This window comes from Bos taurus, chromosome 3 (genome assembly GCF_002263795.3).
Source record: "Bos taurus isolate L1 Dominette 01449 registration number 42190680 breed Hereford chromosome 3, ARS-UCD2.0, whole genome shotgun sequence".
Taxonomy (NCBI): Eukaryota; Metazoa; Chordata; class Mammalia; order Artiodactyla; family Bovidae; genus Bos; species Bos taurus.
This window is the reverse complement of record NC_037330.1, coordinates 8319614-8338264: the sequence shown is the minus strand read 5'-3', so window position 1 is coordinate 8338264 and position 18651 is coordinate 8319614. Positions and strand designations below refer to the sequence as shown.

General features: G+C 53.7%; 3 protein-coding genes and 1 long non-coding RNA gene across 14 annotated transcripts; 2 read left to right on the top strand and 2 right to left on the bottom strand.

Moving 5' to 3' along the window:
- The first annotated feature begins 102 nt into the window (after positions 1 to 102).
- On the top strand, positions 103 to 6790 carry USP21 (ubiquitin specific peptidase 21). 3 transcript variants are annotated; one of them, XM_059884702.1, is made up of 13 exons: positions 103 to 243; positions 1627 to 2247; positions 3053 to 3112; positions 3240 to 3360; positions 3590 to 3701; positions 3883 to 4038; positions 4549 to 4613; positions 4913 to 5016; positions 5198 to 5284; positions 5567 to 5645; positions 5875 to 5982; positions 6087 to 6201; positions 6412 to 6790. In XM_059884702.1, the coding sequence occupies exons 2-13, from the start codon at positions 1648 to 1650 to the stop codon at positions 6500 to 6502; spliced, it is 1698 nt and encodes a 565-aa protein (XP_059740685.1). In that variant the 5' UTR covers positions 103 to 243; positions 1627 to 1647; the 3' UTR covers positions 6503 to 6790.
- On the bottom strand, positions 6586 to 7403 carry LOC132344819 (uncharacterized). The gene is made up of 2 exons (XR_009493826.1): positions 7265 to 7403; positions 6586 to 7093 (listed from the first exon to the last, which is right to left on the bottom strand). It is a non-coding gene; the product is annotated as an uncharacterized lncRNA (long non-coding RNA).
- Positions 7404 to 7479: 76 nt separating this feature from the next.
- PPOX (protoporphyrinogen oxidase) lies at positions 7480 to 11326 on the top strand. Of its 7 annotated transcripts, none has more exons than XM_005203496.4 (13): positions 7498 to 7697; positions 7866 to 7960; positions 8108 to 8242; positions 8378 to 8493; positions 8676 to 8808; positions 9112 to 9256; positions 9366 to 9556; positions 9993 to 10053; positions 10232 to 10350; positions 10434 to 10544; positions 10644 to 10793; positions 10986 to 11028; positions 11108 to 11326. In XM_005203496.4, the coding sequence occupies exons 2-13, from the start codon at positions 7874 to 7876 to the stop codon at positions 11248 to 11250; spliced, it is 1434 nt and encodes a 477-aa protein (XP_005203553.1). In that variant the 5' UTR covers positions 7498 to 7697; positions 7866 to 7873; the 3' UTR covers positions 11251 to 11326. The 7 variants fall into 7 exon arrangements, with proteins under 7 accessions (NP_001179355.1, XP_005203553.1, XP_005203554.1 ...); XM_005203497.5 differs by having other exon boundaries at positions 7849 to 7960; NM_001192426.1 differs by having other exon boundaries at positions 7480 to 7960.
- A 97-nt stretch (positions 11327 to 11423) lies between these two features.
- Positions 11424 to 17224, bottom strand: B4GALT3 (beta-1,4-galactosyltransferase 3). Of its 3 annotated transcripts, none has more exons than XM_059884365.1 (8): positions 16888 to 17224; positions 16181 to 16326; positions 15560 to 15858; positions 14819 to 15054; positions 13855 to 14045; positions 13624 to 13746; positions 12324 to 12428; positions 11424 to 12213 (listed from the first exon to the last, which is right to left on the bottom strand). In XM_059884365.1, the coding sequence occupies exons 3-8, from the start codon at positions 15819 to 15821 to the stop codon at positions 11940 to 11942; spliced, it is 1191 nt and encodes a 396-aa protein (XP_059740348.1). In that variant the 5' UTR covers positions 15822 to 15858; positions 16181 to 16326; positions 16888 to 17224; the 3' UTR covers positions 11424 to 11939.
- Positions 17225 to 18651: the final 1427 nt, after the last annotated feature.

Genomic DNA, 18651 nt, shown 5'->3' with positions numbered 1-18651 from the left:
GCTTGCGGCTCTCATTGGTGGCTGTAATCGTGGGTGAGTAGCCTAAAGGTCAGCAGGCTACCACCCAAGGCACATGTACGACCATCCTAGTTCAGGGGGGAGGGGGAAATGGAGGAAGCTCTGGTCTGGACCAGAATGAAAGGAAATCCTGACTGCTGTCCCTGCTGCTGAAGTCTGCTCATGTGCTTGAGCAGGGAGCCTCCTGCTTCGGCCTGCAAGATGACTGAGGACTGGTTTTGAAGGGTCAGTATTCCCTACCCTCCGAGGAGCTTCCCATCCCTATGTGGATACTTCTCTGTTCTGTGGGCTGGACCCTACGTTCGCATCCCTGCTCCCTGGGAAGGTCTGTGCTGCAAGCCGGGGGGCCATACAACGATTGTCAGGTTTATATCCTTTAGGGCCACAAGATGGGGCGATGGGACTCTACTTTAGGGACTTGCTTTGGAATGATGGTCTAAAGAAAATTTTTGGCAGAGCTGGGAACTGGCGGTCCTAAAGTTGGCTGTGTTTCCATGGTGTCAGCGGCGGAGCCAAGGGGGCGGGTTCACGCAAGCGCCGAGGATGCAAGTGGGTGGATTCTGAGTGTGGGTGCGCAGGCGCCCTGAGAGACAGTGAAGCCGGTGGCCGGTGGCCGGGCGGGACCAACAAAGATGGCGGCGGCCCCTGCGGCGGGAGAGAGCTGGGCGATAGCTGCGGCTAAAGCTGCAGCCGGGCCCGCGGGGGCGCTGCGCGAGGGTAGTAGGGGATGGCCCTGAGCTGAGGCCTGACCCCGGTTGGCCTCCCCCGCCGCCTCACTCGGGGACAGGTACGGTCCGGGGCGTATGGCGTGGGGGGTTCCGAGGGAAGACTGCTCCAGACTCGAGAGATCGCCCTCCACAAAGGCAAAGCCGCTGGGGTCCTGGCAGGCCTGAGAGAACTGGGCTGGAGGGACCAGCATCCTTGGATCGTGGAGAATATGCCTCTGGACCCCGTAGCCAATCAGCAGCCTCGGCCTTTCTGCCCTCGAGGGGGGCGGACCCGGTTGAAAGCTGCTGTGGTGGGCGAGGTGCAGAGCTTGAGGGTCAGGGAATTAGTTGTTCGTCCTCCCTGCTCGCCACTGCCCCTAAGCCCCGACATCACTTTGGAGCTCAGAGGCGGGGGGAGGGAGTGATTGGCAAGTCACCCTTTTAATCTGCTTCATTTGCAGCCCGGAGGGGCAGAGGTTTGAGAATGGAATGCTATCTTTGGGGCTGTTGTACTTGCATCCACACCCCTATTTGACCACAGGTTCTAAATGACCCAGAGCACATCCCACTTGACTAGCCAAGTATGGGGGACCTTCATGAACATTTAGATTATAAAGACAGGCGAGATAGGAACTGTCTTTTCATTGGCTCTCCAGTAAAGCTATATTCTGCAGGAAGAGGGTAAGGAATGTAGAGTCAAACCTCTGGACTGCTATCATTCATTCATTCATTTACTCAATGGTTACTAAGTGTTTACTTTGTGCCAAACACTATGCTAGCTATTGGGGATACAATGACTGATATGATACGGTTCCTGCCCTCCATGCATATAGCCAGGTATGGTAGCCTAGGTTCCCACCTCCCTCCATGTTCAAATGTTGACCCTGTCTTCTTCTCCCAGGTCCAGCCTGTGGCGTCCACAATGCCCCAGGCTTCTGAGCACCGCCTGGGACGGACCCGAGAGCCACCTCTTAATATCCAGCCCCGAGTGGGATCCAAGCTACCATTTGCTCCCCGGGCCCGGAGCAAGGAGCGACGAAACCCAGCCCCTGGGCCAAATCCCATGTTACGACCTCTGCCTCCTAGGCCAGGTCCCCCTGAGGAACGGCTCAAGAAACTGGAGCTGGGACGGGGACGGACCTCAGGCCCTCGTCCCAGTGGCCCACTTCGGGCAGATCATGGAGTTCCCCTGCCTGGCTCACCACCTCCAACTGTGGCTCTGCCTCTCCCATCCAGGACCAACCTAGCCCGTTCCAAGTCTGTGAGCAGTGGGGACTTGCGTCCAATGGGGATTGCCTTGGGAGGGCACCGTGGCACTGGAGAGCTGGGGGCTGCACTGAGCCGCTTGGCTCTCCGGCCTGAGCCACCCCCTTTGAGACGTAGCACCTCTCTCCGCCGCCTCGGGGGCTTTCCTGGGCCACCCACTTTGTTCAGCATACGGACAGAGCCCCCTACTCCCCATGGCTCCTTCCACGTGATATCTGCCCGGCCCTCTGAACCTTTCTACTCCGATGACAAGATGGTGAGGATTCGCCAGCACACGTGGCCTTCCATGTCCACACGTTCCTCCATGCCTCCAGCTTTCTTGCCATCATATGGCTTTCCTTTCTCCTTTTCCCCCAAATTTCTTTTTCACCCCTTCATTTCAGTAGTGTGGACTCTCTTCTCCCTTACTTAAGTACTCTTGAGCCTCATAGACCCTTTTTGGGCTTGTCTGTGACTCCCCAGCATGGTTTGCCATTTCATTCTCCAAGGAATTAACTCAACCATTTGGAATTATTTGGGTCCCCAGGCCCTTAATTTCCCTTGCTGTGCCTTCTCTCCTAGGATGCTTGCCTAGGTTTAATTAATCTCTGGAGCAAAGGAGGGGTGGGCTCAGAACATCTGAGCTAATGTGGTTGCCCATTTCCCCAAGCTAAGTGAGCTAGGCTGATTGAAGTTGGAGCCATCAGGAGAGGGTGTAGAAAGGGGCCACGGGTGCAGGAGGGGGCCTTGCGGGTAGCAAGGTGGGGGTGGGGAGCAGCTGGGCAACCATGCCAGTGCTTGGGGAGTTGCCCCAGGAGTTGCATCGCCGGCTAGCTGGGCAGAGGAGTAAGTGGGGAACAGATGGGACAGCCATGGCTGAGACCGTGGTACACTCAGCTGTGATGGGCTTACTGCTCATGGCCAGTGAGGTAGGGAGACCCTGATACTCAGTGAGGGAAGAAGTGTAGAGTTTGGGGGTGAAGGATGGGACGGGGAAGGCAGTGGGCAGCATGCTGTGGGAAGGTTAAAGTGCCAGGTACGGTATACAGGCACCTGTTGACTGTTCTGTACTGACCTTCCAGGCTCATCACACACTGCTTCTGGGCTCTGGTCATGTTGGCCTCCGAAATCTGGGGAACACGGTGAGAGCCATTCTTCATCCTTCCGAACAGGAATGTGGACTGGTGCTGGTGACAGGCATGGGGAGGGAAACTAGAAGCGCAGCACTGAAGTTCTCCTAAGGCTTCTTGGGTCTCTCCTGCTCCCCAGTGCTTCCTGAATGCTGTGCTACAGTGTTTGAGTAGCACCCGGCCTCTTCGGGACTTCTGTCTGCGAAGGGACTTCCGTCAAGAGGTGCCTGGAGGGGGCCGAGCCCAGGAGCTCACTGAAGGTAGGGCCACAACTCCTGCTCCCCCCTTTCAAGTCCTCTTTCCCCCAAAAAAAGGACTTTGTAGGTTCCTCTGCCAGTAGCAGTGACCCTGAGCCTGAAAGCTGGCAGTTGTATCTGTTTTTCTCTGTGTCTGATTTCCTAGAGGTTGTTTTCCACCCTCTGGGCCTCCTCTCGCTTCCCTCTTGTAGTCATTAACTTTTGTTTCCCTTCCCCACTCCCATCCTAACAGCCTTTGCAGATGTGATTGGTGCCCTGTGGCACCCTGATTCCTGTGAAGCTGTGAATCCTACTCGATTCCGAGCTGTCTTCCAGAAATACGTCCCCTCCTTCTCTGGATACAGGTGGGAGAGCTGGAGGGTATGGGATTTCTCTCTGGCCTTGTCTGGGGGTAGGAGCCCTGGCAGCCTCATTCTGAGCCTTGAGATGCTCTTCATCCAGGAAGTGGGGACAGATGTCTGGGAAGGGATTAGTGACTGTGGACTAGGGAGGAGTCAGTTGCCCATGCTCTTTGTCTGGCTGCAGCCAGCAGGATGCCCAAGAGTTTCTGAAGCTCCTCATGGAGCGGCTACACCTCGAAATCAACCGCCGAGGCCGCCGGGCTCCACCAATCCTGGCCAGTAGTCCTGCTCCCCACCCACCCCGCCTTGGAGGGGCTCTGCTAGAAGAACCTGAGTTAAGGTAAGGTTGCTCCCCCTCCCTCTTCTCCCCAGTAGTTTATCAGCAGCATTCATCCTTCATAGAAGTGAGTTAGTCATGGTTGAGGCTGTAGGGTCCAAGGAAATACATAGTTCAGAAAATGGTTTGTGAAGCAGTGCAGAAGCAGGAAGAAGGAAGGAGGAGGCTGAGGGGCGCAGATGGAAGCAGAAGATAGTGCTGTGGCTGTCACCATATTGACGGAGGAGGGGATAATTAATTTATAAGGTACAAAAGGGGTTTGGAGCCAGGTGGAGGAAGACGGCATGTTCTTCCCCTGTCTACATTCCTTTGTTTTCCTCTCACCAGAAAGTCCTCTGAAGGAGGGCTCCTTTGACTCTTTCTTGAAATTCAAAGAAGGAGCCGGGGCACAGAGGGGGTCGGGTATGGGGTGGGGTGGGGTACAGGGCTTTGTGGATCATTTCAGTGGTGGTGGGGGTGCCCAGCGTTCCTGCTGTCTTATGGATGCTTCCCACTTGCCTTGCTTTGTGGTAGCGATGATGATCGAGCCAACCTAATGTGGAAGCGTTACCTGGAAAGAGAGGACAGCAAGATCGTGGGTATGGAGTAAAACAAAGTGATGGAGGGAGTGTCTGTGTGTCTGTGTGTGGGGGAAGATCGTGGGTATGAAGTAAGGCAGTGATGGGGGAAAGTGTGGTGGGGGTGGCGGTGCTGGCTTGGCAGAAAAAATCAGTACTGTTGAGGGGTATGGGAACAGGACTGGGTGGTAAAGCTGTTGGGGGTTTGTGAGGAGTGTTGGTGGTGGGAAAGGAAAGGTCAGGTAAGGAGGTGGGATTCCAAGAAAGCACCTTAGGCATCCCATAGTGACTGTTTCTCCTGCCTCTTTGCTTCTATCTAGACCTGTTTGTGGGCCAGTTGAAAAGTTGTCTCAAGTGCCAGGCCTGTGGGTATCGCTCCACGACCTTCGAGGTTTTTTGTGACCTGTCCCTGCCCATCCCCAAGGTGGGATTCCAGAAGATTCCAGGGGTGGATGGGACATGGGTTCTGTGATGCAACCCTCCCACCCCTAGTGTGGGACGGAACCCTCTGGGTCTCTGGAGCAGAAATGAAGCTTGGATTACTTGCGAAGAGTTGGAAAAGTAAATTCATACCATGCTGACCCTTCACTCCCCTTTCCCCCCAGAAAGGATTTGCTGGGGGCAAGGTGTCTCTGCGAGATTGTTTCAACCTTTTCACCAAGGAAGAAGAGCTAGAATCGGAGAATGCCCCAGTATGTGGGGGTTCACAAGGGATATAGTAAGGGTGGGAAGCCGGGGTGGGGAGCTCCATATGTGTAAAAGGGGTTGCATGGTGCCTGAGTATGAAGAATGACACGTGTCAGGGTTTGTAAAGGAGTTTCAGGTATGTCCTGGTGCTTCCAGGGCAAAGGGCAGCGGCCCAGAGGATGCAGAAGTGTATGCAGAGCACAGTGAATTTGTGAGTCAGGATGCCAGAAAAGCTAGCTGAGGTGAGAAACACGTTAACCTTATAACATAATTTGACATTTATTTAGGTGTGTGACCGATGTCGGCAGAAAACACGAAGTACCAAAAAGTTGACAGTACAGAGATTCCCCCGCATTCTCGTGCTCCGTATCCTAATCTTCAGATTATTTCTCCCATTCATTCTTTTTTCCACATTTTCCATGTTTACAGAAGCTGGACATTTGGGAATTCAGTTTGCCTTAGGAAAAGCCGGCCACTCCACCTTTCCCTATCACGCTCCCCAAATGTGTTCCAGGAGGGGTGGTGGACAACATTCAATTCCTCAGCCCCCCTCAGAGGCCCTCTGCCTCCCAAATTCTCCTTAACCAGAGCTTAGATCTTAATCGATTTTCCGCCTCCCGAGGCTCCATCAAGAAAAGTTCAGTAGGTGTAGACTTCCCACTGCAGCGACTGAGCCTAGGGGACTTCGCCAGTGACAAAGCCGGTGAGTCTGATAGGGAAGGTCTTGGGGAGCTCCATGCAGGGGAGGGAAGAGTGAGAGCGGGGCACAGCTCTGACTGTAAGATTTGGTCGTCTGTAACCCTGAAGGAAGCCCCGTGTATCAGCTGTACGCCCTTTGCAACCACTCGGGCAGCGTCCACTATGGCCACTACACAGCCCTGTGCCGGTGCCAGACTGGCTGGCACGTCTACAATGACTCTCGGTGAGAAGAGCCTGCTACTCCCCTCCGGCCCTGTCCCCACAGCAGCCCTGACACCTTTCCCAAAGACGAAGCCCCAGGAGAGCACAGTGCCGGGCGGTGGGGGCGGGATTGGTATCCTGATCACTACCTGGATGCTGTGAGGTTGATCTTGTGGGGAGGTAGAACACGCAGAGATGATCACACCTCTTTCCCTATGTCCCTTCTTCCTAGTGTCTCCCCTGTCAGTGAAAACCAGGTGGCGTCCAGTGAGGGCTACGTGCTGTTCTACCAACTGATGCAGGAGCCACCCCGGTGCCTGTGACATCCCTTTTATGCCCTGGCACCTGTGAAACCCTTTCAACACCCTTAAGCCCCCAGGCTCCCCATTTACCTCAGAGACGTCTATTTTTGTGTCTTTTTAATCGGGGAGGGGGGAGGGGGTGGTTGTACCTCCCATTATTTTTTTTATTAAAAAATACCCTTTCACCTGGAGGCTCCCTTGTCTCCCAGTCCCATGTACAGAGCTCCACAGGCCCCTGCCCGTGTACAGCCCCCAGATCCTCTACAGTCTCACTTTTTTTGTGAATAAATTTATTAAAAAAAAAAAAAAGATGTCCTTATTTGTATTTGTGTTTTAAGGGTGTAGAGACACAGAACTAGGCCGAATGGGGAGTCTTCCTGGGACCCAGTTCCCTCTCGGAACAGATGGGGGCACGCTCAGAGCCGTGGGGGTGGGGATGCGATGGGACCAGGACACGGTGATGCCAGGGTTTACATTGGGAGGAGAAGAGGGAAGGCAAACTTGAGACCCGTGAAGCTGTAAGGAATCCTGGAGCTAGAGGGCGGACACGGGGGTCCACGGGTTTTGCCAGCGTAGGGGGCTGCCTCTCGAGAGCTTGGTACCCAGGGACCCCTGTGGATAAACACGGTACGCTGCCGGGCTGCCCTAGCTCCCACAGGCCCAGGCTGTTGCTAACATCAAGGAGCTGTTGATGAAGCCACCTCCCCACGGACCAGCCTCCAGTGTCCCTATCTACTCTCCCTACAACCAAAGCTCATGGGACCCTCCCTGCAGGGTTCTCACCCTAGGTGGGGCCTGGGAAGCTCGACCTGGGGAATGCTGACCAGGATTCAGCTCTCGCCGCTCCAGCCCTGAAGGGAGAGTCGTGCGAGATATGGCCGCTCTCTCCAGCCCGGCACCGAACCAGTTAATCTCCAGCTTCAGAGATCCGCCTTCTACAGGCTGGAGCATCCGCGAGACTAGAATGGACGGAGAGTCGGAGAGGCCAAAAAGCTTGGGGGCGGAGGCTACGGGCTGAAAGCACTAGGCCTAGATAGGGGTGGGAGGGAAAGCGCTCCAGAACACCGGCGTCCAGTTGGGTCCCCGAGCCCTGCGCGAGCAGATAGCGTGGGCGTGGCCCTTATCCGCCTCCCCTGTCCCCCCGGATCGCCGGCGGGGTGATGCGCTGAGACCTCTACCTCCTCCTTTCGCCTCATTTTTCTCGTTCCCCTCGTGGGTGAGTCCTAGGCCCTGGGAGGGGACCTCAGAGTTCCACCACCCCATCCGCCGGCTCTGGGTTTCCCCGAAAGCAGCGAATGGCCGGGGGTGGAACGCGGAGCTCGCAGATTTTCTGGAGAGCAGGCTGCTTGCAGTCACGCTGTTCGTAGTGCCTCTTCACCCGCAGGTTTCTTCATGGGCCGGACCGTGGTCGTGCTGGGCGGAGGGATCAGCGGCTTGGCCGCCAGTTACTATCTGAGCCGGGCCCCCTGTCCCCCCAAGGTGAGTGCGCCACGCTGCCAGAGGGAGCGCCTTTAACACTTCTCTCCCATTTCCAGCAGGAGCGAATGCGCCGCCCCCTTTTTCTCCTGACCACTTATGCCGCCGAAGCTGTGGCTGTAGGCTGCAGTGTCTCCCTCTTGCCCTCAGGTGGTCTTGGTGGAGGGCAGCGAGCGCCTGGGAGGCTGGATCCGCTCAGTACGAGGGCCAGATGGTGCCATTTTTGAACTTGGACCTCGAGGAATTCGGCCGGCAGGAGCCCTGGGAGCCCGGACCCTGCTCCTGGTGAGCGGCTTGTGCAATGCCTAGGAGGTATTGCGGAGAGGCCTTCACTAGAGGATAGAGTTAAGGGGAGCAAGTGGATTTGGTGGCCAGTCCTTTCCTTAGTATATCCTCTTCTTGAGGACGTGTGGAGAGCAGGTTTCTGAGCTTGGCTTGGACTCAGAAGTGTTGCCGGTCCGGGGAGACCATCCAGCTGCCCAGAACAGGTTCCTGTATGTAGGTGGTGCTCTGCATGCCTTGCCCTCTGGCATCAGGTAACGTTGTCACTTCCTTACTACCATCCTTCTCCTTTGCCCTTGTCCTCACATCCCTTCCATTACCTCATCTCCCAGTCTGTCAGCCCTCCCAGCAAAAGGGGCCAAACGAATAGAAATGATCCCCTGGAGCTGGAGAGGTAAATCAAAGCTCCCTTTTCACTGTGCCTTCCTCCATGCAGGGGGCTCCTCCGCCCTTCACCTCCTTTCTCCAAACCTCTGTTCTGGGCTGGGCTGAGGGATTTGACCACCCCTCGTGGCAAAGACCCTGATGAGACTGTGCACAGTTTTGCCCAGCGCCGCCTTGGTCCCGAGGTAACACCACCCAGAAGCCCCCAGATCCCTCCCCTTCTAAACCGGCTGCAAATCTACCACTGGGGCCCAAACCTACCACTGGGGCCTCTTCTGTAGCCTCTGAAAATGTCCTCTTCTCTTCGTACCCAGTAGCCCCCCAAACTCAGTGTTGAGGTGAATGCCTTCACTTCCTTCCCATCCATCTGTTGTAGCCAGACTGCTTTCCAAGTAAACCCATGCTGCCCCCATTCCCTACCAAGCAGGGATTAGTGGAAATTAGTGCAGTTTGTTCCTTGGCCTCTCAATCCTAGTCTCACCCTTAAGGTGGCGTCTCTAGCCATGGACAGTCTCTGCCGTGGAGTGTTTGCAGGCAACAGCCGTGAGCTCAGCATCAGGTCCTGCTTTCCCAGTCTCTTCCAAGCTGAGCAAACCCATCGTTCCATATTACTGGGGCTGCTGCTGGGGGCAGGTGAGGGGGCAGTTGGTTCAAGGGTTGAAGATATTAAGGACTGCCAGAATGAGGGACTGGAGGCAAGGGGTGCTATTTTAATGATTCTTCTCTGCTTCCTCCCCTGCAGGCCGGGGCCCACAGCTGGACTCAGCACTTATTCGCCAAGCTCAGGCTGAGCGCTGGAGCCAGTGGTCACTCCGTGGAGGGCTGGAGACATTGCCCCAGGCCCTCCACGCCCACCTGACTAGTAGGGGTGTCAGTGTTCTCCAAGGCCAGCCAGTCTGTGGGCTCAGTCTCCAGGCAGAAGGGCGCTGGAAGGTAGGTGAGCCTCCTGGACTGTAATGAACCTGTGTGTTAGAGTTTTCATCTTTGTTTAAACTCCAGGACTGGAGTTTCTCTTTTTCTTCTGTCCTACAAGCTGCTTAAGTATGGGCTACCCCAGGTTCTTAGGCCTTCTTTGTGGACCTTCCTCCAAGACCATCTGATCCAGATCTGTGGATAGAAGTAGTACTTATATATAAGTGGCTCCCAGCTAAGGGAAAGAACCACCCAGCTCCACTAAACATTTCAAATTGGCCCACTGGCTTTTGTCTGGCCCACTTGCTGGAGTAACAGGGGGATGGTTTTTGTTCTGACAACATAGTCAGTCTCTTCATCCTGAGTCAGCATCCAGTCTCTCTCCTGCCACTTGGGTGCTGGAAAACTGAGGCACAATTCCCAAGATTTCTGTCTTTTAATGTTTTCATCCTTTCAGGTGTCTCTAGAGGACAGCAGCCTGGAGGCTGACCACATTATTAGTGCCATTCCAGCTTCAGGTAATGGGATAGCCACCCTCCCCTTCCCCAGCCAGGGTGAGGCACCCTAGCTTCTTCCTGGGCCAACAGGACCATACCATGCCCTTGAACTGCTCATCCCTGTGGGGATCTTATCCTAAGGAGGGTGGCCAAAACTGCACTGGGAACGCCTCCTGAGGCAGGCTGCTCTCTCCTCCAGTGCTCAGCAAGCTGCTCCCTGCTGAGGCCACACCTCTGGCCCGTGCCCTGAGCACCATCACTGCTGTGTCTGTGGCTGTGGTGAATCTGCAGTACCGAGGAGCTCGTCTGCCTGTCCAGGTGTGACTCAGAAAAGGAGGCGAGACAGACACGGGCTCAACTGGAACCCTTCCGTCCTGACCCATTCTCTTTGTTTTCTTCAGGGATTTGGACATTTGGTGCCATCCTCAGAAGATCCAGTTATCCTGGGAATTGTGTATGACTCCGTTGCTTTCCCTGAGCAGGATGGGAGCCTGCCTGGCCTCAGACTGACTGTGAGAGAAGGCAGCCATGCTTAGTGGGGGTTTCCAAAGGGCTCCTCTCTGCCCCAGTGCAGTAAGGCCAGGCTGGTCAGTGCCATCTTCCCTCCTTAGGTGATGCTGGGAGGTTCCTGGTTACAGACACTAGAAGCCAGGGGCTGTGTCTTATCTCAGGAGCTGCTCCAACAGGAGGCAGAGAAAGCTGCTGCCACTCAATTAGGACTGAATGAGCCACCAAGTCACTGCTTGGTCCATCTACACAAGGTGAGTTGTGTAACACAAGGTAAACACTCTTCAGCTACCTAGTAGAGGCAGGCTTGGAAGCACTGTCTATCCGGGCCTGTTGTTGTTCAGTTACTAAGTCATGTTTGACTCTTTGTGACCCCACGGAATGTAGCACCCAGGCCTGGGATATCAATAATAATGTTTTCCCTGTATCCCTTTTTCTCTCCCCAGAACTCTATCCCCCAGTATACATTAGGCCACTGGCAAAAACTGGGTAAGTTGAGAAAGCAGCTGGGCTGAGAAGAGCCGTGAAAATAGACCCCAGCTGTAATATTCCTTTTCTTCCCTTTCAGAGTCAGCTGCCCAATTCCTGGCTGCTCAGAAGCTGCCTTTGACTCTGGCTGGGGCCTCCTATGAGGGGGTTGCTGTCAATGACTGTATAGAGAGCGGGCGTCAGGCAGCAGCCCGTGTCTTGGGCACAGAACCCAACAGTTGATCCTCAGCTCCCACTTCTTCTTGCCCCTGGTGGCAGGGATTCTCTCACCCATGAAAATAAAAGTTGCTAAAGCTTGGCTTGGCCTGGCTGTTCTGTCATCCAAGGGCAGAAGGTGGGGGTGGGTGAGCAAAGATAGGCAAAGAGTGCCTGGGACGCAGAAAGCAGGAGCGGAGGCGAGACAAAGTCCTTTATTAGAAAATATATCAAAATCCCAGCCCCCTGAGCCAGGTCCAAAAGAGGGAGCTACTCCATTACTGGCAGAAAGTACCCAGGGAGGGGCTTCCTTCAAACACACTTCCTGGGAACCATAAATAGAATAAATATTCACAGAGGTCCCGGGAGAAGCCAGATCACTCTTCTCTCCATGGAAGAAGAAGGGATTTTGGGTCCAGCCCTGCTCCTACCCCATGGGCAGGGGACTCCTAGGAGTCATCACATAAGTCATGACATCAAGGATTCACAGTCATAAGCCCTGGCAGGTGACCCTAGAAAGAGAGACCTCCAGGGCCAGAGGAGCCCAGCTCCAGTCCAGCAGTGAGGAGAGGCCCCTGCCCCTAGCACAGCAGTAAAGTTCATTTCCTCACATCCCTCTAAGAGCAGTGAGGAGCTGAGGGTGGGGAAAATATAACCCCTCTGATTCAGTTTCATGATTAAAGTGGGAAAGAGTCAGTTTCATGATTAAGAAGGAGTCAGTGTGAACCATGAGGAGCTGTGTGGTTGGCAGTAGGCAGAGGGCCAGGCCTGGCTGGGGGCCGGCGCTGCAGCATCTCCTGACGGAAGGCTTGGGAGGAACCAGGCGGGTAATGGGGACCAGAGGAAGTCCGGGGACCCCGAGGGTCAGTTCCAATGTCTGCTGTGATGTTCGTATAGAGAGGGCCCAGCTCTCGAGACAGCAACTGGTATGTCAGTGAGTTCATTCCATCTTGAGTCCAGGAATTCTGGGTACGGACCAGGAGGTCAAACCTGAGGGTTACAGATTGGAGACTGAGACCCGGAAAGGAACAGCCAGGAATCTAGAAACTGTAGAGCCCTAAGGGTTCACTAGTAATTCCCAGGCAACCCTCCCGTCCTACCTGTGGGGATTTTCCTCGTTGCCCTTATCTCCTCGGTGCTTCACCATCTTATAGTGTCCCACGGATGTGGGGGGACGAGATATCTTCATCCCAGCCAAGCGAACCCTATGGGAAAAGTGAGGGCACCTTGGAGGATCCAGAGTGGAAGAAAGCTGCTGACAGGTGAGCAAGAAGAGCTAAGGCCAGCGAGGGAGGAACTGCATGTTTCTTTACACAAAGAATAACTAACTTGACAAAGGGCCGAGTACTGGAAGGGCAAACAGAAAAGTCAAACAGAAAGAAGGAAAGGCTGAAGAGAATGTAAAAGCTGGCTGTCTCCAAACCCTCAGGGCCTAGTGCAGGCACGCTGGGGGCTATAAACCATTGGCAGAGGTAGCTTTGCACCTCCCACCTGTTTCCCAAATGGCTCCTAGGAGCTGCCTTTGCTATCTGGAAAGGACAGGGAGAGGAACCATTTTGTCAAAAAAGGTAGGACAAAACTGGGAACCACAGACCCAAGCTCAGCAGTTCTTACTGAGATTAGTGGCTGAGCAGCCTCAGCTCTGATGCACTCCTGTCCCCCACCCACATTTAAGAAAACTGTGGAACCAGGAAATCAAGACCTGGAAAGAAATGAACTCCAATTCTGATACACAGAAGCAAGAAGTGAGGATGGCTGGGGAAGGTACTGAAAGAATACATACATTTAGAAATTGCTGGGTGCTTTACACACATACAGAAGACAAGAATTCATAGAGATCTCTTCCCAGAGGACAAAGCGGGAGGAGAAGCAAGGGGCCCAGCATATCAAGCCCAAATAGTCAAATGACATATGAAATTGGGTCAGCTGAGGCTGAAGGTCAAAATGTTTTATATGCTAAAAATAAGCTGGCATCATGCCAATGGCACAGGCCCTTTATTTAAAAAAAAAAAAAGTGATTCTGGACTATGTGGAGCAGAGCCTTTCCTCTTCCAGCTCTGCAGGAAGTGGTTTGGATGCAATCCTAGCAGAGGCAGGACTAAACAATCTCTAGGCCCCTTTCCAGTTCTGGAATCCCATGATACTATTGGGATTGATTGTATTGATCTTGTCTTCTCTCCCGGGAATGTTATTAACCAGCTCTAAGGGACTGAAAGGTAACAGAAGGGGGAGCAGCATGCAAAGCCTGACCTGGGTAGACCGCAAAGATAAGGGAGAGGAATAGGCACCGTTCAGGACCAGGGAGCTAAATTAGTGTTAAAAGACTAGGGCTAGAGGTGGTCTTAGAGGATAGGGATCCAGGCTGGGGTCAGGGAAGAAGGTGGTGGCAAGAAGTCTGACCTGGTAGCAATGTCGTCATCCTCACCACCCCAGCCCCAGTATTCATTGGGGAAGCCATTCATCTTCAGGTACTGGTCAGGAGTGAGCGCTGAGACCCCGCCAAAGTACTGGGGATACGGGAGGCTGGGGAAAGAAAGATCCTTGGATTCCACACGTCTTTTGGGAGCCATCCCTCCTTCTTCCACTGGATGGTGGAATACCCTGCTTCCAGTACCCTCCTGTGCCCTCTACCTGTATCCAAATTTGTTCATGGCAACAGCAACGTGCCGAGGTCCTCGGGGATCGCACACATACAGGTTGTGGTCGTTCTCTGGCAGGAGATCCACATCATGCAGAAACAAGCAGTCCCATTCTTCATCTCGCAGGGCCTCCCGCACCCCGACATTCAGCAGCTTTGCCCTGTTAAATGTTCCATTTCCAGCCTGGAAGATAATGGAGGAGGACCAACTAGGTCTATAGGTGGCGTGGAGAAGAAGCATAAAAGTGAATGGAGGGAAGTCAAAGCAGGTTATGGGATAAAGAGGATGAAGAGAAAGACAACTTCTTTGTTTTCTCATTCAACAAAATTTTTTGAGCATCAGTATGTGCCGGATGGGCTTCCCTGGTGGCTCAGATGGTAAAGAGCCTGCTTGCAATGCAGGAGACCTGGGTTCGATCTCTGGGTCAGGAAGATCCCCTGGAGAAGGGAATGGCAACCCACTCCAGTATTCTTGCCTGAAGAATCCCGTGGACAGAAGAGCCTGTCTGGCACAGTCTATGGGGTCGCAAAGAACTGGACATGGCTGAGCAACTAACACACATGTGCCTGACACACACATGCTACTATTTAGCATTTAATCCCAACAACCATGTGAAATAGGTGGTATATTGGTTACCACTCTTTGCCTCATTTTAGCAGGTTGGGTGTGTTGCTCAAGGTCACATATGGAACAAATAGCAGAACCAGAACTTTAGCCCAAATCTATCCACTTCCAAATTCAACAACAGAAAAATCATGGAAGATTACAGGACAACGGGAATATCCTTAAGAAGAAGCATGGGGCTAACATGTTGGCAGAGCAGTGCAAGCTGCTGCTTTCTTACATTCCACAGTCTGACCCTCTTTTAATTATTTTGAGACCCATTATATGAGAGTGGAGTGGAATTTGCTTGAGGCTTCCTTATAAAATCACAGTGGCGTGGGAACTGGGAGTACCTGGTGGATGACATAAATGCCGTAAGCAAGCTGCTGGCGCTGCAGGAACGGGTGCAGGTGGTAGAGCAGCAGGCGCAGGTGGTGCTCCCGGGCACGGTGGGGCACAATGATGGCTGTCCGGGACCGGGGCTCACACCTTGCAGGGCGGTATCGGCCCCCCGGTTCTACCCGGGGATTCCTCTCCACAATCTCTGCCAGCGATGGCACTGGGCTAAAGGACACGGATATGGGACCCACTGTCGGGAGGGAATGACAAGGTCAGGGATTAGAAGGTCAAGGAGAAATGTCCCTGTCAGTCTGATTCTGGGACTCAGCTCCCCCAAGGGCTTGCTCAGAAATCTCACAAAACCTTGAGTTCCCCATCATTGGGACAACTTTGCAAAGTCTGGAAGGTGAAGGCTCCTCACCTAGCCTGCTTTATTTTAGGGTTCCTTAACTCTCCCCTGCCTCACAAAGTTGGAAGCTTACAGTTAGCAGGTGGAGAGAACAGGACTTCCAACTAACTCCTAATCCTACCCTGAGGCATGAAGAGCCCATAAACAGGCAGGCAATGGAAAGCTGTGGCTCAATCAAAGAACCCAAGTCGAAACTCCAAATTTAGAGTCCATCTATCTCAACATTAGCCTACCTTCCAGTTCCATGACCCTCCAGTTTGAAGACCCACTGCTGCCATCCTATACTTGTCCAAGCCTCCCTGTCCCCACACCTTGGCCTTGCCTTCTGCTTTCCTTCTGCACTCACCTAAGAGAGGAGATCGTTCGGGACAGTATGGCAGGCCTTGAGGAGCTGGGAGGCCCCCTGGGGCAACAGGGGCCCCAGGCATGTGACTGAGGTTACTGTAGACATCATGGGGATGAGAATAGTCAAATGCCGGCTCCTGCTCTCGGCCAAAGAGGGCACTGAGGCTTCGAAAGCCCCCCAATGACAGGTACATCATGACTGCCAGCTGGGAGCCCACAAGTAGGGCCAGGGTGCAGGGCCGCTCCAGCAACCTCCGCAACATTCTGTGCTGGGGTCTGGATGAGAGAGAGAGGAAAGTTCTGGGAGTGGGCAGGAAGGCAGCATGCCAGAAGAGAGATCATTGGGTATTGATGAAGGTGGTGGGCAGGGGTAAAGAGGAAAAAGGAAAAGAACAGAGTCACAGAAGGGAGCACACACCGATACAGAAAGAAATAGAATGTAACCATCGGCAGGCCGCACCACCTGTCACTCCCAGCCTAAGTTTCACTCTCCCCCACCCCTCCCACCACCTACTCAGTCCCCACCCCCAAGAATGCTTACATCATTCAGGTCCCAAGGCCATTCCAGAGCATTCTCTGGAGAACATTCCTTCCAATTTTAGAGGGGGAGAGATAGACTCACCTAGATTCAAACTGTCTTCTTCAGGATCATGGGGACTCCAGGAGGTCCCGGAGGAGCAGAGATGTGAAGCATTATATAAAATTGGAAACGTAACAGAGGACAGAGACAGGCTCCATCCAGCACGCCAACAGCAATCTTGGGACCAGCTGGAACAGAAGTGGTCAAGGATAGCCAGCCACCCCCAGAGGGGCAGAGGGCAGGAACAGGGTGAAGCCGGTTTCTCAGCTCGGGAAGCGAGCGAGGGAAAGTGGTTGGAGAGAAAAGGGGTGGAGCAGGAGATGCTAGGTCCCCGGCTCTGCCCCAGCCATCCTATAGCGTGTCAGATTCACTCGGTATGTAACCATCCCCCACCCCAACAGGACCAACCTGTTTGGGGAGTGGGGACAGGGCAACTACTGGAGATCTGGGTGAGGCAGTCCTAACAGGACTGTGAAGTGGCCTCAAGAGAACCCAGGGAGGCGGAAGAAACCGGCTCCTTTCCGTTCTTCACATTTATGGGAGCTAGCTCCGCAGGTGCAGGGAGGTGACCACCTGGGAGCTGCAAGCAAACAACCCCGGAGCGCTGCAGGAAATAGGATGGGGGTGGCGTCCTCTACCTTCTTCTACCTTTCTCCATCCTAGCGAGGATGGGGATCAGGGTTATTGATGAAATGAGATAGGGAGAGGGAGGGCTGGGCAGAACCTGTCAGGAACCTGGGCTAGCTCACCTAGAGGGGCGTGGTCAGCGGTCTGGAAGGGGTTACAGCCCAGTTCTTCCGAAGCAGCCTCATCTCATCCCACGCCAACCTCCTCTGGCGATTGCTCTACCTTGCAAAGTGAGACCGCCGGCCTCTGTCCGGACTTGCACTTAGGTCTCCCTCCTTGCTCAAGGCTGTTTACAGCCTTTACCCAAAACTTCTCACCTTCCCAATCTCTCAAACCTTTCTCCAGGGCCTCTCACCCCACCATCTCCAGCCTACACACCTGGCCTTCTGCCGCCCGTCGTCACCGCCACCCGGACAGCCGGGCAGGAATCGCTGCCGCCATCTTGGAAGCGGGCGTCGCGGGGGCGGGGCCTCGCGTCACGGGGCGGGGCCTCGGAAGGGTGGGGGTCGTCCAGGCGTGGAGCGCAGGGTCTGAGCACCGCGGGGATGGTGGGGCTCGCTTCAGGCCGCAGGCAACGAGGGGCTCGACGTTTTGGGAACCGGCGCAGGGTCTCTTCCCCATTGGACCGACTCCTAGCAGGATTCCATTCCCCACCCCTCAGTTCAGCCTCTCAGTCGTGTCCGACTCTTAGCGACCCCATGGACTGCAGGATGCCAGGCTTCCCTGTCCTTCACCAACTCCCGGAATTTGCTCAAACTCATGTGCATCGATCGAGTCGGTGATGCCATCCAACCGTCTCATCCTCTGTCCTCCCCTTCTCCTGCCTCAATCTTTCCCAGCATCAGGGTCTTTTCAAATGAGTCAGTTCTTTGCATAAGTTGGCCAAAGTATTGGATTTTAAGCTTCAGCATCAGTCCTTCCAATGAACACCCAGGACTTATTTCCTTTAGGATGGACTGGTTTGATCTTGCAGTCCAAGGGACTCTCAAGAGTCTTCTCCAACACCGCAGTTCAAGAGCATCAATTCTTCAGCGTTCAGTTTTAAGATCCAACTGTCACATCCATACATGACTACTGGAAAAACCATAGCTTTGACTAGATGGACCTTTGTTGGCAAAGTAATATCTCTGCTTTTTAATATGCTATCTAGGTTGGTCATAACTTTTCTTCCAAGGAGCAAATGTCTTTTAATTTCATGGCTGCACTCACCATCTGCAGTGATTTTGGAGCCCCCAAAAATAAAGTCTGTCACTGTTGCCATCGTTTGCCCATCTATTTGCCATGAAGTGATGGGACCGGATGCCATGATCTTAGTTTTCTGAATGTTGAGTTTTAATCTAGTTCTTTCACTCTCCTCTTTCACTTTCAGAATCAAGAGGCTCTTTAGTTCTTCTTCACTTTCTGCCATAAAGGTGATGTCATCTGCATATCTGAGGTTATTGATGTTTCTCCCTTGATTCCAGCTTGTGCTTCATCCAGCCTGGCATTTCGCTTGATATACTCTGTATATAAGTTAAATAAGCAGTGTGACAATATGCAGCCTTGACATACTCCTTTCCCAATTTGGAAGCAGCCTGTTATTCCATGTCCAGTCCCCCCTAGACTTATAAAAACAGCCAGTCCTACCAGGACCTTCCTCGGGGCCAAGAAGGACCGAGAGGCTGCTGTGTCAGAAGACCTATCACCCCAGGCTGGTCGGAATAAGATTCTCAATGTGTCAGTGGCCCCCCCTGCAATCTAGTGCCACTTATTATCAAAATTGTTTCCTGCTTGGGGTACATCTTTGCAGACCACTCTGGTGTATTTTTGTATCCCCAAGGTATCCCTCAGGCCTTGAAATAGAAATGGTTAATAAAACAAGGAAATATTGAGTATGAAGGGGAGGG